Source organism: Dioscorea cayenensis, chromosome 16 (assembly GCF_009730915.1).
Source record: "Dioscorea cayenensis subsp. rotundata cultivar TDr96_F1 chromosome 16, TDr96_F1_v2_PseudoChromosome.rev07_lg8_w22 25.fasta, whole genome shotgun sequence".
NCBI classification, from domain to species: Eukaryota; Viridiplantae; Streptophyta; class Magnoliopsida; order Dioscoreales; family Dioscoreaceae; genus Dioscorea; species Dioscorea cayenensis.
In genome coordinates, this window is record NC_052486.1 from 7053560 (window position 1) to 7076221 (window position 22662).

Below are 22662 nucleotides of genomic sequence, written 5' to 3' on the forward strand. Positions count from 1 at the left end.
CAAAAGTGAAGCAATAGAATCTTCATTTTTTGCAACTACTATAAGAGTCAATTGAAGAGTAAAACAATGAATTTTGAAGCAAACTCAGTTTCCTTCAAAATAAAACTTTTCAAACCATTAAATTCACCTTGCATATTGCTAGTTGCATCATAATTTTATTCACATAGTCTTGATAACATAATCCATACCTGCAAAATAATGACCCAATTGCTTTTTTAAGTGATAAAATTGGAGTGTCAAAGACATGAACAATAGCTAAAAAACATTCAACTATACAATGGCTATTATTTATGTAGTGCAAAAAACAGTCATTTGTTCCTTATTTGAGACATTGCAAAATTCATTTTCTTAGACCGCAAATAAATCATCTCCTTACTCATCATTGATTGCCTTTGTTGTCTTGTTTGTAGTAACACTTATAATGTCATTTTGAATATCATGAGCTTCTAATTTTAGATTGTGAAAAGAATTTTTCAAAACAACAATATTGGTAACCTCATTGTGACCCGAATCAAAATGCAAAAGTTCAAGAAAATTTTCTTAGTTGCTTGATTCCTTAGATTTATCATGACTTTGAAATGGTACTCCTTGGCACAAAAGAAATCAAGGAAAATCTATCGAAGCAATTAGTCTTCTACGTTCAGTTTGAGCTTCATTTCCTTGCTTAATCAAAATATATTAAATATTTTAATTTTAATCCATTTGGTCCTGGCCTTTCTTGTAAACTTGAATATGGGCACTATTTAGATCGGCAACATGAGTTTTCAATTTACCTTTCTTCTTCTAATTTGTAAAAATCTTCAATGACAAATAAGTCCACACTCCCGTGCTTTTAAATATCTGATTTAAAAAGATAACAATATAAATAGAAAACATAACTTTTAGCTATGCTATACTCTAACAAACTGTCATACTCATTAAACCAACTCGAATTGAATCGACACAAAACATTTCTAATGCTTGTTTGTGGAAAATTATGATTACATAATTGACAAGGTCCCTTTTACAAGTATGCTCTTCGTACTTTAATTTGATCATTTTAATGGTAAGTTGAAATTGGAGGATGAAGTCCTAGATTCATGGGTAGATTTGTTAAATCAACTTCAATATGAGCTTTCTTTGATCATTGTTGAGTTACATGAGTATCATCATTATTTTTTGAAGTTAAACTTGATTGATCTGACACTGATTATCTTTTGATGTATCTTTCATTCTTTAACATTAAAATTTTTTAAAAAAATGTAATGATGATTGATGTGATTATAATAGGATTACATATTGTAATGTGAAAATTTTGGCTATAAACATATTTTAATTATAATTGAAAAATACATTTTGATGGAAATAGAGCAATAACCATCCTTATATGTTATCTTTATCACAATAAATAACAACCTACTTAATATTCATTACTTGTTTCATAATCTAATAAATGAAAAATTTTAATCTATATTATGAATCACATTGTCACAATCTATATCAAATAAAAGCACAAATCAATCATAGACCGAGGCTCCATCCAAGATATCTTTTCATTAAGCAAAAATATTTCTAGCATAATACTAATAAAAATCAATTGAAATACTAAAGTAACAATTCAATATTAGTACTAGAATCACACCAACATCAAGATCGATCAAGAAAGAGAAATTAAATTGATGTGTATTAGATTCAAAAGAGAGAATTACTAAATTGATCGAATTAAGAATGTGAGGAAATTGGAAAAGGCCCAAAAGGGGAAAATTTTAAAGCTTCTCTTGATTTTCCTTGATCTTCTTTTTGTAGAGTCCAAATCAAGATTAGCTCCTTGCAAATTAGTTTGCCAAAAATATTCATAATGGCACAATCTCAATCGGGGGAAGGGGGATCAAAACAAAACAAAATAAAATAAAATAAACACCATAGAAAACTAGGATGGCTCTTAGTTTCATCTAAAAGATCTAAATCCACCACTGTATCAAGGATTTGGGAGGCAAGACTCAAGAGGCTTCACCGCTTGAAATTTCTGGATGATGTTTTGGTCTAGAAAATGATTAGATTTTTATTTCACCCCTAGAGGTTTCATGTTGCTTATAGTCCATTGCTGAAGTTTTATATTACTTATAGGCTTATAATTCTGATAAGTGCTTGTGCGATATGAATGCGAAGCGTTCATTCCTTATGTTGAGCATTACTTTTCTCAGGTTTTTACATTAATATGTGTGTTTTTATGTTACTTTTACGCAAGTAGGGCTGTGAGGCTAAGTATGAAGGAAATAGGCCAATGTGGATCATAATGCACCTATTTTGGAGGAGATCTTGCTAAGGTTCAAACGCGAAGACATAGGACAGGTGTGAGATGCTAGAGTGTGTGTCAACCTCCTCGGATTCGAGTGAGTACATCCATTTGGAGGGGCACAAAGGCAGTCACACTTGAGCATTCCGTCTTATGCATACAAGAACAAGAACCCCACCAACATATATATCATTGAAGAAGCAAGTGATTCACGACGTGAACGTGTGCCCGTTTGCGTTACCCCGATGAAAGTATGGAATTGGGAAGTTATTAAGGTCGGAGACTGTAGCAGAGAAATGCAGCAATTACTGTAGCAGACCTTGTTCACGGTACCGAGAAATCGGAGAAGCAGAGAATCCACACGGGCGTGTGGAAATTATCACGCCCGTGTGGAAATTCCACGCGGGCGCATGTACCATCCACGCCCGGGTGGAGTTGCCCGATTCGACCCTATTTAAAGCCGGTTCAGCCCCGATTTTGGTATTCTTTTCTCCATCTTTTCCCCAACTTGCGAGAGGGCTTCGGTTAGGGTTTCGAGGGGTATTGGCCAAGGTTTTGGAGAGGTTCTACGGCTCCGACATCGTGATTCTATTAGGAAGAAGGTTGGTAGGGGAGCTTCGATTGAGGCATATCCTATACCAGACGAAGGAATCCTTGGACGACGAGTAGAGGACTTTCCACAAGACCATTGACACGACCATTGAGGGGGTTTCTTTATGGATTTATTGCTTTTACATTCTATTTCTTTGATTGTACTTAGCTCCATGGAGAGCTAAACCCCCTAGTGGGTACTTGGGTGATTGTGAACCCTAGGATGTATTCGTTTCTTTGAACTTCTTTATTATGCTTTCAATAAATTGATGTTTATTGTGAGTTTCAACCTTGAATGCTTGATTGTATGAACATTTCCCCTAGAGTGACACTAGGGTTGAGAGTTCTTGTTGGTAACCTTGTGAGTGAGTGACACACCACGAGCGTTAGACAAAGCTAGGTTGGAGAGGGTTGAGAGGGTGAGTCGAGAGGTACAGGAGCGTCCCCTTTCCCCTCCGATGTGATAGATTCTACCTCCGTTCCTCGAGTTCTTTGTGGCCATAATAGAGTGAATGATCTAAGGGATGAACCTCCGCTGGGGCCTAGTTGCGCGTGCAATGGAGTGAAGCGTTGAGGTGATCTTAGTATCTAGGGCTTAATTGTGGCTAGGGACCTTCTGCCTGGACCAAAGGGTTAGGTCTAAATCTAGGAAGAGATTTATCACTTGGAATCCCTAGAGCTCATTGCAACTCTATGCGAGTGCGAGGTGTTGAGATTGTTCGATTTCTCCTCCGGGACATGTATAGAGTTAGGCATAGTTGACCTTAGATTTGGGACTATGTATGTAAGGATTTCCACGACTCACCATTGCATTGATTAGGAAGCATAATAGAGAGTTCTTGCACTTGAAGCGATTATTCTAGGTGAAGCATCATCCGAGTACCCCCATCTTTATCGATTGCCTTGCCCCCTCCTTACTTTTGTTCTCTTACTTGTTGCTTTTAATTTCTGAGAATTGAATCATTACTACACTTATCATTGTTGATACTCCATATAGCTAAGAATCGAATTAAGTGTCTTTACTCCCTACTCCCTGTGGATTCGACCCCGCTCATCCGGGATTATTACTTCGACAAACCCGTGCACTTGCGGGATATAAGCAAGGGGATCTTGTCAAATTCCTAGTTATTTGGCTTATAACTCCTTCCTATTTGACCCAATAATTTTTCAATAATTAAATAAGAAATTTGTACAACTAAAGTATGTCATGTTTGGCTAAGATGGCTGATATGGCTAAGAAAAAAAAATCCAAAATGTTAACTTCTATTTTGCTAATTTAATGTGGTTAATTTAATAATTTCTCTAAAACATATATATTATTAATATTTAAAAAATTAATTTTTTTTTTGTTCATTTGACCACGTAAAAATACATATTGCTCTGCCCGTATTATTACTCAATTTGTAACAAAATGGTTGGTGTTTCTTTGTTGTTCAGGTATTGGTTGCTCCTTTGTAAATTTATTATACCAAAACAAAAGGAAAAATAAATAAATAAAATGATTGTTTACATATAAGTGTTAGAAACATCGCAAAATTATACAAAACAATCATAAAATTGCCGAAACAAAACAAAATTATGATATTATCAAGTCGATTTGATGAACACCCTAATTTAATTAATTCTAATATGAACATTACATTTTGATGTTTTAAATTTATTCCTTCGTTGTGCTAAAGTTGTTCCTTGGATTGTCCTAGATTTTGTACCATTAAACAAAGGCTCAAAGTCTCTAGATCACACGTCGAAATCCAAAAACAGTTTCTTCTTCCTCTCTGAAATAGCGGATTGGGTTAGAAATGAAGAGAGATTAGGAAACTAATCTCACAAATGAATAGAATTTGTCTATCGAGGTTAGAGAGTAGTCATACTTATAGAAGAAAAGCATTATCCTATTATGAAGTCCTACTAAAAATATAAGTATTAAAGCAATTAAAATCACTTTTGTCTCAACTTCTTATAATTTTGATTAATTATTCCGACTCCAGCAAACTTTAATGAAAATTTAAACTTAAGAAAAAAACCATAAACCAATTTATAATTTCACTTTATCACATAAAGGAAAATTGTAAATTGATAATTTTACCTATACACTCAAAATGAGATTTATTCTTAATTCTTTTAAGTGTGACTGTCTAAGTTCATTTTGATTGTTAATAGGAGTATACTAAAGAATGTAAGTGACATCTTGCCAGATATGTAGCCCCATGTCGTAGCTCAATTGAACACGAATGAGTAGATCATTATAAATCTTTCCGATTATGATTACCATATGTGTATAAACCCTTCATTCTTCAATCCCAACCGAGTGAGAGCTTGGTAATTGTTAAACTTATTAAAGCCGATCATATGCAAATAATCATAGTAGAGTAAGATTACCAAACTACCTAAGAAGTGTCTAAATACATTACATTTACACTGCATATTTTATTCACTTCCATGCAATGATACCCGTTTACGTGATTTTTGTGTTAATTTTGTTTCAGGGCATCAGAAAAAACATTTGAAGCCCGAGGAAGGATTTGAGAGTGTTTTAAGGAGCATTTCCATTTTGGTTTTAAGCCCAAATGTGCCATACAAGAACCCCTAACACCAAGCGAGGAGAAGAAGGTGCGCAACCCCTTGCTAGCCCAAAATGACCACACAAGGGGCCACATGGCTCACATGCTGGCTGCCTGGCTCAACCTAGGGGCTATGGTGATCGTGTGAGCACAACAGGCAGTCTTGCGTCCGTCTTGCAGTCGCACAGTGTTCACATGCTGCTCAAGCATACCCAACTCGGCCTTTTGAGTGAGATTTTGACATCTATGTTGCCTCCATGCGGCCACATGCATGCCTGCACATTTAGGCGAGTATATAAGCCAATTTTAGGGTTTATGAGAGAGGGCTTGGCCGCCATGTGTCTCCAAATGCTTTGACTATGCAATACCTTTGGAGAATGTCAATGTAAGCGAGAATTTAGGGGAGAAGAAGGTGGAACTCGATAGTGCAGATCCGGTGAGGTCTCATCACCACCATTAGTGGATAGAATAAGGACTTTGCAATGAACCTTTACATTTTTAACTTGTATCTCTTGCTTTCATTCTATTTTGATGTCGAACTAAACTCCCAAGGTCACCAAGTTCTAGTGAACCTTAGGAGGAAACTTATATGGATGCTTGTAGAGCAGGATGCTTTCATGTATTAGGTCACTCATAGATTAACGGGGGAGTCAATGTACCAGAATTCCTGAGACTCCTGGTGTCAGTCGCCCTAGCGGGCATTAGGGTTTAGCTTTAGCCTAGAGAAGATTAGGGTTACATTAGCCAAGACTCTTTGAACCCAATGTAAGGGTATCTTTCAGATAAAGGAACTTGTATAGGATTAGGGCTACACTACAGAGTTTCAGGGGTAGTTGAATTTAGAGTCTAGTGGACCAAAACCTAAGCCAACATCATACTTTAATTCTTAAATTCATCCATGCTTATCCTTCTCCCAAAAAGATCCTTACCTGAGGCCTTCCCTTCCATTCGTATTTGTTATCTTTATTTGTTTGCATAGTGTCCTTTAGCCTGTTTCTTAATTTTTTTTATTTTGTAATTAAACAATCACAATCGTTTGATGGATTAAATACAATGCAAATAATTTTGATCTTACTCAACTGATTAGTATGCCACCGAATATAATGCAGTTTGAACATTTGGCATATGTGGACCCAAACGAGCACCTATCATGGTTCCTATAGATGTGCTTGACCATTAGAGTCAACTGTGTTTCTGATGATGGGATACGACTCAGATTATTCCTGTTTAGCTTGTGGAGAGTGGCATATAGATGGCTCAATTTTTTGTCTTTGGAATCTATTATGGCTTAAGAAGAAATGGTAGCAAAATTCCTTGGGCGCTACTTTCCTCTAAGCAAAGTAGCAAATATGAGGCAAGATGTTTCAGCATTTGGACAAAAGGACTCTGAGACACTCTTCAAGGCTTACGGAAGGTTTAAGGATATATTGCGAAGGTGTCCACATCACAGGTTTGCTCCATTGATGAGGGTCCAAATTTTGTACAATGGTTTGAACTATCAGACTCATCAATTGATTGATGCTAGATCAGGTGGCTTCTTAAGTAACAAATATCCTGAAGAGGCCCAGTAGTTATTTGAATACATGACCCAAAATGAGTCACATTGGGCATCAAGAGCAAAAGTACCATGAGACATTGGGGTACATAAAGTGGATGCGAACACCACCTTAGAAGTAAAGGTAGAAGTATTGACAAGGAAGTTTGACCTTTTGATGGCCTGCGGAGGAGGACACAATGTTAAACAGTGTCCAATTGCCAATTTAGCTATGGCTCCCATGGAGCAAGTGGATTATGTGAGCAGAGCACAAAGGCCTTAAGGAAACATGTATAGCAACACGTACAACCCCAGGTGGAGGAATCACCCAAATTTTCAGTTTTTTGTTTTTTGTTTGGGAGGAGGGGCAAGGTCAGCAAAGGCCTCCACAACTTCTAGATTTTAGGGCCAACCTTCGTCACTGAGAGAAAGGAAATTTTCAACAGAAGAAATCTTGCTGAAATTTATCATGAGCATCATTGCACATTTCGACATGATGAACACTACCTTGAGGAATATCCAAGCATCGCTTCAAAAACCTGAGAACCAAGTTTGCCAATTGGCAAGCTCCAAAAGGCCACAAGGGAGTCTCCTTAGTAATACCGAAGTGAGTCCAGAAGAGTAACTCAAGGCCATCACTTTGAGGAGTGGTAGAGAGGTTGAGATACAGCCTAACACTAGGCCACATGTAGAGAACGAAAAAATGTGGTGAGAGATGCAACCTCCGAGAATAAGGTTGATATTGAGGACAACTACAACAAATCTAATAAACCTCACCATGCTCAACCAATATCGGCGTGTGAATACAACCAAAAATCCTATACCTAACAAGATTGAAGAAAGACAAGAAGGACACTCAATTCAATAAGTTCATAGAGGTCCTCAAGCAACTCCACATTAACTTGCGCTTGTAGAAGCATTTTCCCCTAACAAGCGCAAGTTGGAAGAGTCCTCAACAGTGTCCTTGGGGGAAAATTGTTTGACAATTCTCCAAAGCTAGTTACCACAAAAGATCAAAGGTCCTGATGGGTTAGTGGTAGAATGTAAATTTGGTAAGTCACTTGTGCAGAAGGCTCTCTCCAAATTAAAAATTCTCTAATTTGTGATCTATTTACGTGTATAAGTACTAAACCTTTTTAGTGTCCTCCTCCTTGTCCCATAAAGAATAGAAGATTTAACTCAATACACAAGGGCTATAATGTTTAAAACTAATTAAAATATCATCACAAGATTTATATAAACATCAAAATAAATGCCAAGTATTAATAATAAGAATATATAATACAAATGAAATAGCCTAATACAAGCATTCGTATTGGCATTTGTATTAGCATTCGATGGCATAATCCTAATAATAAGAACATGTAGTCTGTTATTTGGACATAGTAAGAAAAATTATAGTTATTCACACATGGAAAAAAAATTATTTTCGTGCCCCTTTTAAAATAAAAATATTTATATAGATACATACATACATACATACATACATACATACATACATACATATATATATATATATATATATCTCTATATATATGAAAAGAATCACTATAAATTATTGAAATCAATAAAAATATATTGCACAACTACATATCAATAAATATAATTTTAATAATTTGACAAATATAACTTTTTTATATGAGAAATTTTTTTAATGTTTATATATTCATAGATCTCATAACTATATAGGAGTTGCAAGGTATCATAATAAATGATGTTGGTTTAGTAATTATATTCAATAAATTTAATAAATATAATAATAAATTGAATAATTAATACAATAATAAAATGAATAGTTAACTGTTCGCCCAATTTCACATTTACAAATCACTCCAATCAAACACAAAACCTTGTAATACAGCTCTAGTAACATCTAACTAAGCATCGTATTTGACTCCATTGTATCTTAAAATATAAATATTTACAGTTACATTGTAATTGAAATTCTACTAAATTACAATTACATTGTAATAGAAAATATATTATATTTATAATTACATTTAATTAAACACTACTAATGCGCTCCGACCAAGTGATTGTGTTGGCAAGTGTATTGGTAGCACAAGTAAAAGCGGTAAGTGGGGTTGGTGTATTCTTTAGGGAACAAGAGTATTAGTACTAATCCCTATTCTGTTATTTAACCTAACAACCAATGTGAAGTGAGTTAAACTAAAAAATTACTAAATTTAGAAATGAAATGAATCTGAGGAAAAAAACAATTGATGAGAGGCGGTATTGAAACTCAGATGCACCTATGACTACACTTGTAATTAGATATCCATATTGTATTAGAGGTTGGAATGGTTGGATTGCAGAGATTCTAAAAATTCGTTGAAAGCTCTCCCTAGCCTACCACATATCCCCTACAAAACTCTAGCAAGATTCTCTCTCTAGCCTAAGTCTCATATGATTGCATTACACTTAAATCTCTCAAGATTAGGATGAGATTCTTTCTCTTGCCCTAATATCGGAAGAATTGTAATGCCCTATCTCTAGGCATGTCATATATGTTGAAGTCTCTCGAACTTATTAACATATGACAAGAATTAGATTCAATCTCTCACTTTAATGAACCTAATACAACCATGTAAACACAAGTGAATTACAACTAAAACAACATAATACAATATATAAAATAAAATCCAATTACAAGTTCATTGACACACCCCTTGCATTTACCGCAAATGCACTAGTCGTTCAAATAGTATAATGTACTAGAAAGTCGGGTAATCGAATCAATAGGAAATGTGAGTACTAGTATTTACTACTTTCTTGTTATATAACCACAATCAAGTAGTGTGGTGAGAAATTACATGAGCAAATGAATTAGAAGACAAGGCAAACAATAGGGCAATGGTAAAAAAGGTTCAATCAATATGGAATAGGTACCTGGGTAATGCTCCACCTAGGGTTTCCATAATGTGTGAGATTTAACTAATACTTCCTAATTGAATTAAGTTGAATCATGGGTATCCTAAAACACCGGTCCCTTTCTCAAGCCAACCAATGACTAGCCTTCTACAAGGTTCTAGAGGTGATCTCTCTTTTTGCCTAAACCACATATTATCGCTTGGTTCTAGGGATGCCAAATTGATTAACCCCATTCCTTAGATTAGATTAATACCTTTCTCAAGGCAATTGATCCCTAATTTCATAGAAACCCTAGAGGTGATCTCACTCTTCACTGTGGTTCATACAATTGCATTAGACTTGGTAGAATACAGAGATAGGGATATTCAAATCGGAAAAGAAAGGGAACACTCTTCTATCTCAAAGCTCACCCTCTCAACCTTCTCTAACCTTGATAAATCTAACCCTAGCAGGTCTCTCGATACATCACTAGTGTGATTGGAAAACACAATCAAGCTCTAACTAATATGGATTACATGGTATTAAAACACAAGGTTGGCACTCAACATAAATCTCAAATTAGGGAAAAAAAAGTTAAATCATATAAAGATTAAATCCTAGGGTTCACATGCCCAAATACCTGAAGTTGTTTAGCTCCTCATGGTACAATACAATATCAAACAAAATAATAAATGAAACAATAAAAAAACATGCAATAAACCCCCTTAAAATCTGTAGTGATTGGTCCGATGAATAGCTCCAAGTCTTCAAAGAATTGCCCCACCAGCAAGAGGTGCGCCATCTTTAATATAGTTTGGGTGACTCCCTTGATGACCTTGACGATAACAGAGTTGATGAAGATCAATGTTGGAGCCTCTCCTTCAACGCAAAAACCTTCTATCAAAACCCCCCGCAACTTCAACTTACAATAGAAATTGGCCGCTTTTTATAACTTGTTGTAGGGAGTCCAAATAGCTATGTGATTGCCTATGCGGGTGTCTGTGAAGCCACACGGCTATGTAGGAGGTCTGTATCTGCCCATGTGGGGCCATATGGCTGTGTGGTGTGGTGTGTGGCCTTTTGTCTTGCTGAAAACTTGAACTTCTCTTCTGAAAGTTGTGCTTAGGTTGGTACACGGTTGTGTGACTACCCCTGTGTCCTTCTGGTGATTGAAAATTTCTTTGAAACTCCCACAAATTGGCACACACGCCCATGTGGATATCCTAAGCTCGTTTGGTTACCTATGTGGCTTACAGATGAGCTCTAAAATAGCTCCACAACACCATCTTTGCCCTTTTTTTCTTCCAAAATGACCTTCACACATCGTAGCTGCACCAAAGAATACAATGCACACAACATGAGTACATATATCTGATCAAATCCATGATCAATCTATATAAAATACTATAGTAAAACATGAATAAATAAGCACTTATCAAATCCTCCTACACTTAAGCGTTTGATTGTCCTCAAGCAAATTAGTTACTACACACAAGGAGCAAATTACTCAATATGATCATAGGCCTCATTCATATCTATCTTAAGAGTAGCAAAACCCTTCTTATCCTAACTCTTTCTTTACAAATAGAGCATAGACTTAAATGCAATCATAATACTATCAATAATTAAATGACAACGTATAAAAGCAATTTAATGCTCACAAATCAATATGGGAAGTGCTTTCTTCAATTTGTTAACCAGAATTTTTTAGACTATTTTGTAAAACCCATTACATAAAGAAATAGGCCTTACTTTTGATATTAACTGGGGGTTATGAATATTAGGATTAAGGATTATGGCAATATCATTTATATATTGCAAGAAAGACGAACACATTTCAAAGTACATAAAGCAAGTAGCAAGAACATTATTCTTAACAATAGTGCAGAAATGTTGACAAAAGGCAAAATTCATACTATCTAATCTTGATGCATTATTCGAATGCATGCCAAAGGCAGCTTCCTTAACCTGAAAAAAATTAGAGTTGTAAGACAATTATTTTGAACAATTGAAACCGTATTCTTAACCAAATAGAAAATAAGAGTACCATTATCCACTAGCGGTTTGAATATGGTTTGAAAATGATCCCACATGAGATCATCCAAGCCATCTTCCTAATTAACCCATTAACCGTCATTTGTCTTCAAATTTTTAATAGCATTTTTTCTTTTCCTAACAATAACTACTTTATGGAAGAACTAAGAATTAGTATATCTTATCCTTACACTAGAATTACTTTGTCCTCTACCACCAATAACATCTTTGTTGATCAAAAATAGAATTCAAGTGTCCTTTAGCTGGGTTAAACTCCATCATACCTACAGCATCTCTACAACCTCTCATTTGGGGCCATGTGATTTTAAAATCATGGAGTTTGGCATTAAAATTTGAATATTTAGACTTCCCTAGTTAACCAAAGCATTGTTACAACTCCTAATTTTGTCCACCATAGTTCTCGTACCGATACCATTCCAACTTAAAGCAACCAACCTTTTCCAATCCACCTCTTTGATCCACAAATTTTCAAACCTAAAATAGGAATTTCACCTACAAACCTTAGTACTATACACATCCAATGGTAATGACAAATGATCAGAGCAAGAACATTCAATACTAAATACAGTTGCTTAATTGAATTTCAACGGTCATTCCCTTAAAACAAACACTCTATCAAGTTTTTCTTGAAGCTAATATAAGGTTCCTCTAAATTGCTCCTATGTAAAGTGATGTCCTAGAAAACAAAAATCTAGCAACTCTATATTAGGACGAACAACACCACCAATCTTGTTGTCATGATCCATGATGTCATTGATATCACCAATGCATAGCCACGGCAAGGATGGTTTTGAGGAAAGCGTGTTTATCAACTCTTAAGATTCGCTATGGTTATTTTTGTTTGAGTTATTGTAGTAGCCAATAAATCATCATTCCGCCTTACTTTGAGCTCAACCTTGATGTCAAAGAAAAAAGGGGAATAGCCAAGCAGTTTATCTTTATATTTTCTTCCCACATAAAGGCCAAGTCCCCACTGTAGCATCTATAGTCCATAACAAAACAATGGTCAAAGCCTAATAATCTTTGCCACATCTTCACATAATTAGCCTTGTCCATCTTCGTCAACCCCAATCATTCTTCTCTTACATTCCGCAGTAACAATGGCCATATTCTTTTTCTCATCACCTTTCAAAATAAAATTTGAATCTTCCATATTTTGGCTTTCCACCAAAACTTCTTTTCCTTGCAGAATCATTCAATTGTGAGCTTTTCTACTACTTGACCTGACATACCCGCACTACTCTTTTAGATCCTAAAATCTTTGGGTTTGCCATGTAAGGGGCACCTTCACTATTACTAAAATTAACTATCTGTTAGTCCTATATATTCCCCATCCAACAATGCATTCCTTCTATCCCTTAGCCTTCTTTTCCTTATCTAAAGCTATGAATGATAGTTTGAAGTTCTTAATTCATGACTAAACTTTCATATCATGGTCTTAAGGGATTGTTACAAGAGCTAAGGAACAAACTTTTTTAGAATGGCCTAATAAACTGCACATGAAACAGAAAACCGATAATCATTCATATTTGAAATCCAGGTTCACCCAAGCTCCACCCTACTTTTTATTCTTCCTAGTGCTTCGTAGAGGCAAACAAATATATATCAATATGTACCTTAATTCGCAAATGTTTTCACTATTCATTATTAAAATTCTTAGCATCAACATCTTGAAAAATTCCCACACACTCTTTTATCTTTCTTCCAATCTTTTCTAATATGAATCACATAGGAAGCTTGTAAACTTATATCCAAAAGTATTCAGTATTAAGATGAACATCAGTAGGTTGTTCTTCCTCTTAGAGTCTCTTCAGAACAAGATGGCTATTATTAAACATTCATACACCATTGTTAAGACCTCATAACATTAGCTTTATGATAAAATTGGAATAAGTAGCTTTACATATTTTAACTAGGTAACAAAATCACTTCTTTGATATTGACCCTTTTCAATGGCCTCCATAAGTAGCAATAGTGTTTCACATGGCATTAAATTTGATAACTTTATCTTTAAGCAATTTGCTCACCAAGCACCAATGTAACTCTTCTTCATTCTCTTCTACACGTTCTCCCTCAAGAATGAAACCTTCAATCTCTTCCTCAATTCTACATCATGCTCTACTTCCATAGCTTCCACCAAAGCCACCAGTTCTTATGACAAATAGACAAAAGCTCAAATATTTAGACAAAGACAAAAATCAGAAGCTCTAGCATATGAGTGGCTAGACAATCTCAAAACTTGTTAGAGACAAGCAGACACTTGATTTGCTGTGATTTGAACATATAAATTTTTAGTAAAGAGGAAATTATATAAATTATTATTTACTAATTAACTAACAAAATTATATAATAAAAAAATATATATACGGTGTATAAATTAGTTGATGGGTGCTCATTGATAGTACTTGCTTGCATATGAATGAATTTGTTTGTTATGTAATCTTCTTAATTACAAGAGCTATATAAATGTGTGCCATATCATGAATGAACTTATTTGTTGCATAACCTTCCTAATTACAAGAGCTGGCAATTGGCAAGCTGGTGAGCTTATTGATACATAAAAAAATATAAATAAAAAGAAGCGCTTACACAAATAAAATATGTGTCACATTAGAGCAAATAGATATCCATCTTTGAAGTTAGCTAAACCATGCAAAGATTCTATACATATTCTATTTACTAATGATTAAATTCGTCAATAACATTCCTTGTTTTAAATAAGTACCGCTGAAAATTAATCAATTACTAAATTTGTATATTCTATACCTAGCTTAAATATCAAATTTAAAATTAATCCTAATTAAATCAAAATATTAATTACTATAATCTCTAAATTTAAATTAATATAATTTTTTTAATACTTATATTCTTTTTAGCTTAAAATCAGCACCATTCTAGTTCCTATATTTAAACCAAACACAAGAGTCACAATTACATCCAGAAGACAATTTATTATAAGTTAAGAATGGATGTGTAATTTATTTATTAATAAGTAAATAAACCATTAAATTTATTAAAAAAAAAAACACACACAATTTATTAAAAAAACACGCACACAATTTATTCTTTCAATAATATATCCAAGCAATGGAATACATGACGTACATAATTCAATATACTAGAAAGGTCGGTTCAGTCCTCGAGCCGGTAACCATAACACCCTAAACCAAACCAAACCCACCTACCAGTAAAACCTATCATAAAAAAATGAGGCGCAAAGCGAGTGACCAAGAAAGCGGAGGACCACACCCTTACCACTCCCCACCCCAATCACTTTCCGCCACGTTTCATGTACATCTCCGTTCTACTCTTCACGCGAATCTCATCGTTCTCCTCGCAGCGGAGCAAAAGAAGAGAAGAAGAAGGCGATCCCAACCATGGCACCGGCCTCGAGGAGCCGGGCTCGCCGCGCTTCCATCTCCGATTCTCTGCCGGATATGAAGCCCGAGCTCCTCAGCCATACCCATCCCAACCCTCACCGTCGCCGGCTCCGGCTTCTCCGCTACGATCAGCTGCCGGAGTTCTTGAAAGATAACGAGTATATTCTTGGGCATTATCGTTCTGAATGGCCGATCCGTGATGCCTTCCTCAGCGTCTTCTCTTGGCACAACGAAACCCTAAACGTCTGGACGTGAGTGATTGCTTAATTTCTTCACTGATTGTCTTCTTCTCCTATCTGATTGATGATTGATTCTTGTTTTGATTCATAGCCATTTGGGGGGATTTTTGGTGTTCTTGGGGTTAATGATCATGGTCTCGTTGGAATCACGCGGAGATTCACTCGACTCCAGGTGTAATCACGTTGCATTTTTGTTTTTAATTTTTTTTTTCATTTTTATTGAAATTTTTGGTCCGTTTTTTGCGGATTGATTCTTATATATATATATATATATTTTGTTTATAATAATAATAATTATTATTATATTTTAGTTTGATTTCTGGGAGGATGAACGGACGCGGGATGACAGTGGAGAACTCTTCACATGATGTTTTATGGGTAAGCGAAATTTGAATTTTTTGAGAGCTTTTTTTGCATTAATTAGTTAGTACTTGTTTGTTTTCTTATTATTTATTTAGTTTATGTAAATGAAATAGTTTTTTTTCTATTTTTTTATTATTTTTTTTAGTTTAATTCAAAAGGAAGTGGTGTCATGCTGTTAATTTGGATGAGTAAGAGAAGAGGAATTTCAATTTCTTTGATTTTATTAATTAAATTAAATATTATTTGTTTCTTTTTTTAATTATATATTTAGTTTAACTTAATTAAGTAGTTTTTTTTAATTTAGTTTAATTAAAAAAAAGGATCTTAAGGGACAGCGAAGCAGTTGCGTCTCTGTTGTAACGTGGGTGCTTATTGGTTTTGGGCCCAATGGGGCCCACCACTACTCCTTGGACTAAGGTTCTTGACGACAAAGAAAAAGCAAATTAGGACTTGGGGATAGTGATGCACTTTATTTTTCTTGATTTTTTTTTTTTGAACATTTAATTTTTTTTAAAGATAACTTTATGGAGATTTTGAAATATGCTAGTAATGAAGAAAACATTTATATTGGGTTTTTTTTTTAAAAGGCTTTTGCAATAATTAAACATTTATGTTGTAGTTTTTTGTTAGCAAATGATCTTGTTCTGGTTGTTGTGTTGCTTTTCAAATAATGGACCCAGTGTTGGTTCCAGAATGGCTGGAGGCAATAGAATTCAATTTAGCTGATGAATTGGGATCAACAAAGTAGGGTTAACTTTTTGAACAAAGAGTGGAGGATATTTTGTTAGTTGTTTGTCTCTTGGAGGAACGGAGAGGGAAGGGTATGATGTTTTAAAAATTCTATTGATTAAATTTGTTTAAGTATTATATGATAAGTTTGCTTAGCAAATAGTAGGAATAAGATTGGTGGGAGATATTTAAATCATTGCGCTTTTTAAAATATGAAATTTGCTCATACACCGCTGTAAAAATGCTTATTAGTTATCTACCTAGCGAGAATTGTATTCGTGCTTAGCAAATAGTAGGAATAAGATTGGTGGGAGATATTTAAATCATTGCGCTTTTTAAAATATGAAATTTGCTCATACACCGCTGTAAAAATGCTTATTAGTTATCTACCTAGCGAGAATTGTATTCGTGCTTATATACTATCACCAGAAATACCAATATTTATGTTTATATCTTGTGGTCAAAAGTCATTTGGAAATGATGCACTTTTATAAAAATATTTGTAAATTTTCTTTTTTAATAATATATGCGCTTTTATTTTTTTTGTGTGTTTTATAATTGTTCAAGTGAATTTTCAAATCAATGTATAATAAACTTTTATATAGTGAAAAGTGATGTAAAAATGATTTTTTTAAAAAAACATGTATTTATTTTTTATTATAGAAATTAATACACACAAATATCGATATTTTGGAAATGATGCACTTTTATAAAAATATTTGTAAATTTTATTTTTTTAATAATATATGCGCTTTTTTTTTGTGTGTTTTATAATTGTTCAAGTGAATTTTCAAATCAATGTATAATAAAATTTTTATATATAAGTAAAATGTCTATTCAATATGCTTAATTGAACATTTTTGTACAGTAACTGTACATTACAAAATTAAAAATTATGTTTTGTTTACTATCTATTCTGGGATTGTTCCAGTGGCAATGTAATTTATTGATCTCTTTAGGGTGTTAGATAAGTACACTGCAAAACTCACAATCAGAATTTTCAAGTATTCAATATCAAAGCCGTTATATATGTAAGCATGAATAAAGAATATATTTTGCTTGCATATATATATATTTACATGTGTGTAACGAAAGAAACTTAGAAGAGTATACATTCAATTAATGCTTTGCAGGGTATCTCAAATTATGTGGTTTCACCATGGTATATATATGCATGTTAGAACCTCTCTATTTCTTTAACTTTTTTTATATTTTTTTTAATTTTAATTTTAATTTTTTTTTTTTGCGTATATACACATCCAGAACTTTATAATTGCATAAGTGCCCTTCCAATTATGAGGTTTTACATCCTTTCTCTTTGTTTGTTTTGTTAGTTCAGGAAACACTAGCCTCATATAATCAAAACCAGCAATGAGAGTCTAGTTGGCACAGAGAACAAGTAGGCTCTTCCCGTTCAAAAGATTAATGGCAACATTATGGTCATTGCTTGTTAGTATTCCTTTCCTGACTAATGAACGAAAGTATTACAGAAGTGTGGATACACTATGGGGAGATAATAATATGCTTTGATGTCTGATAGGAATATAAGAATATATGCTTTGACAGTGAAAAAAGGCAAGATGCTTGTAATGTGAACTAAAATCACTAATTTATAGCTGGATGAGGGGCAATGATCCTGCTTTATCTTTGTGGTTACAATATTTGTGGCTACTGTATTCCCTGTTAGCTTTGTGGGGCCTGTTACTGGCAATGGTTGAGTTGTAATGTTTGTTGGATCAATGCCCAAAACAAGCCAGAATTACACTAAATACTAGTCTCCTTTTGGGAACCAATGAACCCTAATTTGTCCCTGATGTTGTGATTAGACTGTCTATACAGCAAACTTTTGTTCAGGACACTGACTACTCAACCTTATCTACAAAAAACTCTTGCTCAGGATAATATCATTGTTGGTATAGGTTGACATGGGTTTTAGTAAGCAAATAAGATATGGATTGATCAGAAGTATAGAAAAATCAGATCATATATGGATTATCCTTGGTTTTTCTTCTATGTGCTCAATTTTTTATTTTTTATTTTTTGATAAATATAAGTGCACTTTTTAATCTAGAACTATGCTGTCTATTTTGGTCTTTGGAAACAAACAATAATTATTTTGTCCTTAAGGATTAGAAAAGGATTTACATATGACCAAAAGTGCTATTTTTCATAGGCAGGGCTGTTTTTGCATTCTTCTATTTTAACTCAAGAATAAATTGAATATTTTTTAATTCAAGAACCAAAATAAATTTCAGGATATTGTTTATAGTTTAGGCACCAAAAGTGCACTTTCTTCTTATTTATACATACTTTATCTTATTTATATATAGTGTTGATGGTCTTAGATTGACACTAGTTTACTCAGTTGCCCTCTTATCCTCTGCTTTAGTATATCTTTCATGTACTCTATATTAGTAACAAATACTCATCCTGACTCAAAACATTTTCATACTGAAAATTGTATCCATTTTATGAACTAAAAACATATAAAACACTCATTAGAGTGTATAGAACTTTTTCAGTTTCCCATCCATGCACCTGATGTATTTTATAGGTATATTACCAGACAATATAAATTAGTTACAGATGCACATCATGACTTTTGAAATACTATCTTAGTGAGAATTTAACCAATTTTCTGTTGAAAACAGTTGACAGTACTTATTAAAACATGCCAAGATTTTCCATTCATGCATACAATTCCTGTTTTTATGTATATCATCCGTTTAACCGAAATTAATTAGAGATACACATACTGACTCTTAAATTATCAAAGCATGTAGAGAACTTTAAAATTTGCCATTCATATAACCAATTTACTCTATAAAATAGAACTTATTCTAGTGCCCTGAACCATTACATTTTTCCTTCAGTGTTTTACATTTTAGCTTTCTGCTTTTCAAAATATTTACCTTGAGAGACGCATTTGTGCTTGTATCAAACCATTTCATCCTTGCTTGACATTTTTACCTGGGTTTTGATGAAATACACAAAATCTATTTGTTTGTTTCAAACACTATTTCATTTTTAACAGTGAACATTCTGAAAGAAAAATTCTGAAAAAAACATGGAGTGACATTCCTATTCTGATATTATCCTAGACTCATATGCAATTTCAACTCTAGAATTAAACCAGTTTGCTCTATAATTTTCGCAGGTGTACACACGATCAACAAATCCATCGTCAACATCATCAAATCCAATGATTTCAAGGTGGCCAATAATGGTGTTCTTGATAGGTTCCATGATGTGCCTTGGATGCAGTTCCCTGAGCCACCTTTTGGCCTGCCACTCCCGGCGGCTCAACCTCCTCTTCTGGCGCATCGACTATGCCGGCATTTCCTCTATGATCGTCACCTCCTTTTTCCCACCCATCTACTATGCCTTCGTTTGCCACCCTCTCGCCCGTTTCGCCTACCTCTCCACCATCACCATCTTTGGCCTCCTCACCATCCTCACACTCCTCTCACCATCTCTTTCCACGCCCAACTTCCGACCATTCCGTGCATGTATTTTCCTTGCCATGGGCTTCTCCGGCGTAGTTCCTGCAGTGCATGCATTGGTGATCAACTGGGAACACTGGCAATGCCATGTTGCATTGGCATTGGAGGTGGCCATGGCTGTAGCGTATGCTGCTGGTGCTGTTGTGTATGTGAGCCGTGTGCCAGAGAGGTGGAAGCCTGGGGCTTTTGATTTGGCCGGCCATAGCCATCAGATTTTTCATGTGTTTGTGCTTGTTGGTGCACTTATACACTTTGCTGCAATCATGGTGTTGCTTGACTGGAGGGTTGGACTGCCCATTTGTGGCTCTAATGTGAATGGGTAGAGGATTTTTTTTTTTTTCCTTTTAGTATGTAGAGGTGAAAGATGTTTGGTTTTAAGTGTCTTCCCATTATTTCTGTCTTGGGTTCTGCTTTGGGGATTTTATTGATGTAACCTAGCAGAGTCAATATAGAAATCAATATCTCGATTTATATGATTTTCTTTGAGATTTTATTCGATTTTAATTGGTTTTTAGTAGAGGTGTGAAATTGTGAATAATTTCATTAGGCGTTGATTATCTTTTACCATAATTAAAGCAAGTAGTTTATCTGAATCCTGAAATTAATATATATATATATATATTTCAATCTTTGAATTATATGAATTCTTCCATTTGATTGCATTATTTTTATTTATCTATTTATTTATCTTATTTTTTAAGAAGATGAGCTATTGGTCCATTTGTAAAGAATTACGAGAAAGGGATGCCTTGTAAAGTCATCCCTCCCTGCTGTCTTCTATGATCGCTCCCTTTGGGGACCATGCGCCCCACCCCCAAAACCTCCCTTCAAACCTCCAAATGTTACTCGTGAAGCTTCGTGGGCAAAAATTGTAGGTGGATCTGCTGAGTTCTCTGAGCCCCCTATCCTCTCTAAAGATCATTCCTTAAAAGCAAAATCTCAAGTCCGCAGCAAAGTGACTATTGGTGAAGATTCATGGTCCCAAGTTCGCGATGGAATGAGAACCTCTCTTTATGCTAAATTCTTGGGTAAGTCTCTTCCCCTAGACGAAGCCAAAGCAGCCCTTATCAATGCCTGGAAAGACCTTGGCCGTTTCAAAGTTTCGGATCTTCCAAATGGCTACTATTATATACAATGTAAAAAGGAAGAGATGCACTCTCGCTTACTCCGTGAAGGACCTTGGACAGTCGCGGGGAGAATCCTTCAACTCGCTCCTTAGCGTGAGGGTTTCCAACCGGCCTTTGAGTAGCTATCTGCAGCTGCAGTCTGGATACAACTATACCATCTTCCCATTGAGCTGTGGAATGGGGATATCCTTGATACAGTTGCTTCTCAATTCGGCAAAGTCCTCAAGGTTGACGATCATACATTGTCTAGATCCCGCACTAGATTTGCACGAGTGTGCATTGAAATCAATTTAAATGCTCCTCTTCAACAGGGAGTTTGGGTAAACTATGGTGACAACTCCATTCTCGTTCTAATTCAGTATGAAAAAAATTCCCGTTTTCTGTTTCAGGTGTGGAATCATAGGCCATGGCGAAGCTCAATGCTCTAAACCTGGCAATCATACTCATGCTCACTCATCAATGCCCTCATCGACACCCATTGATGTGCTGGTGATGAATGAGACGAGCATGAATATCGATGGGGTAGGGTTGGAACACTGCAGCTTTTAAAACACCGATTCCACTGAAAAAGATCCAGTTGAGATTAACTTCTTGGGTGAAAATGATCTTGGACCTTGGCTGATAGTTCACCGGCGACGTGCTTTCAGGGGGGAGACAAGGTGGAGGTGTTCTACCTCGTGGACTCCGGAGGGACGATGCCACAGCTAGCGACATGTTGCAGCCCACTGTTGAGCCAAATAGCCATGTGGATGGCTCGTTCTCTTCCCATGCAGCTCGTGGTGGTTTCGTGAGGCGTGGTGGGGAGGGGAGGGGGACGCCTCCTCTGTTCGTCACGTGGACCAACATCCAACCGTTGATAAAGGGAAGGCCCCTTTAATCAATGACCATCCCTTGCCTATGACTTTGGAATTTGGTGATAATTCAACTCTCACATCCCATCCGCCCTCCTCTCTTGGTACTCACAAAAACCCATCACAGACCCATCCTCAGCCTCCCTATCTCGGTACTCAAGAAAACCCTCCACTTACGTCTCCTCAGTCTCCATCCAGCCTTGAAAACCTAAAAAATCTTATTAATAGTGCGCCCCCAACAGCTGTTTTCAATGCCCTGAGAGCTACTGATGTAACCTCCCATAGCACCATCCTTTCGTCTGTCGATCTTGTTCTTGTCCCGAGAGACCATGTTTCCTCCTCTCACCAAGCCTTTGTTGGTAGGATTGAAGAGGCTCTCTCCCATAACAGTGCTGATGATCCTTTAGACGAACCCTCTAATTCTGAAATGGAGACTGACGCTGAGTCCGATTCAGAAATGGAGGATGATAAAGATCTAGAAGAGGAACCTGATGATGAAATGACCCTAGTACAATATCAGAGAGAAGTCAAGCTTGAAGCCTTTGCCCGTAGGGATTCAAGTAGGACTGAAATTCAGTCAAAGAAGGGAAGAAACTCTCCCTAA

At 35.4% G+C, this 22662-nt stretch overlaps 1 protein-coding gene across 1 annotated transcript; it reads left to right on the forward strand.

Moving 5' to 3' along the window:
* Positions 1–15039: 15039 nt before the first annotated feature.
* On the forward strand, positions 15040–20584 carry LOC120278688 (heptahelical transmembrane protein ADIPOR2-like). Its single transcript, XM_039285417.1, has 4 exons — positions 15040–15497; positions 15577–15657; positions 15797–15863; positions 19735–20584. Exons 1-4 carry the CDS (start codon positions 15244–15246, stop codon positions 20401–20403), a joined length of 1071 nt encoding a protein of 356 aa, XP_039141351.1. The 5' UTR covers positions 15040–15243; the 3' UTR covers positions 20404–20584.
* The last annotated feature ends 2078 nt before the right edge of the window (positions 20585–22662 follow it).

Bases quoted from the DNA above. Each gene is read 5' to 3' on its own strand.
- LOC120278688 (XM_039285417.1), top strand. From the start codon at position 15,244: ATGGCACCGGCCTCGAGGAGCCGGGCTCGCCGCGCTTCCATCTCCGAT. The intron at 15,498-15,576 runs GTGAGTGATTGC...TTTGATTCATAG, and splicing joins GAAACCCTAAACGTCTGGAC to CCATTTGGGGGGATTTTTGG. The intron at 15,658-15,796 runs GTGTAATCACGT...ATTATATTTTAG, and splicing joins GGAGATTCACTCGACTCCAG to TTTGATTTCTGGGAGGATGA.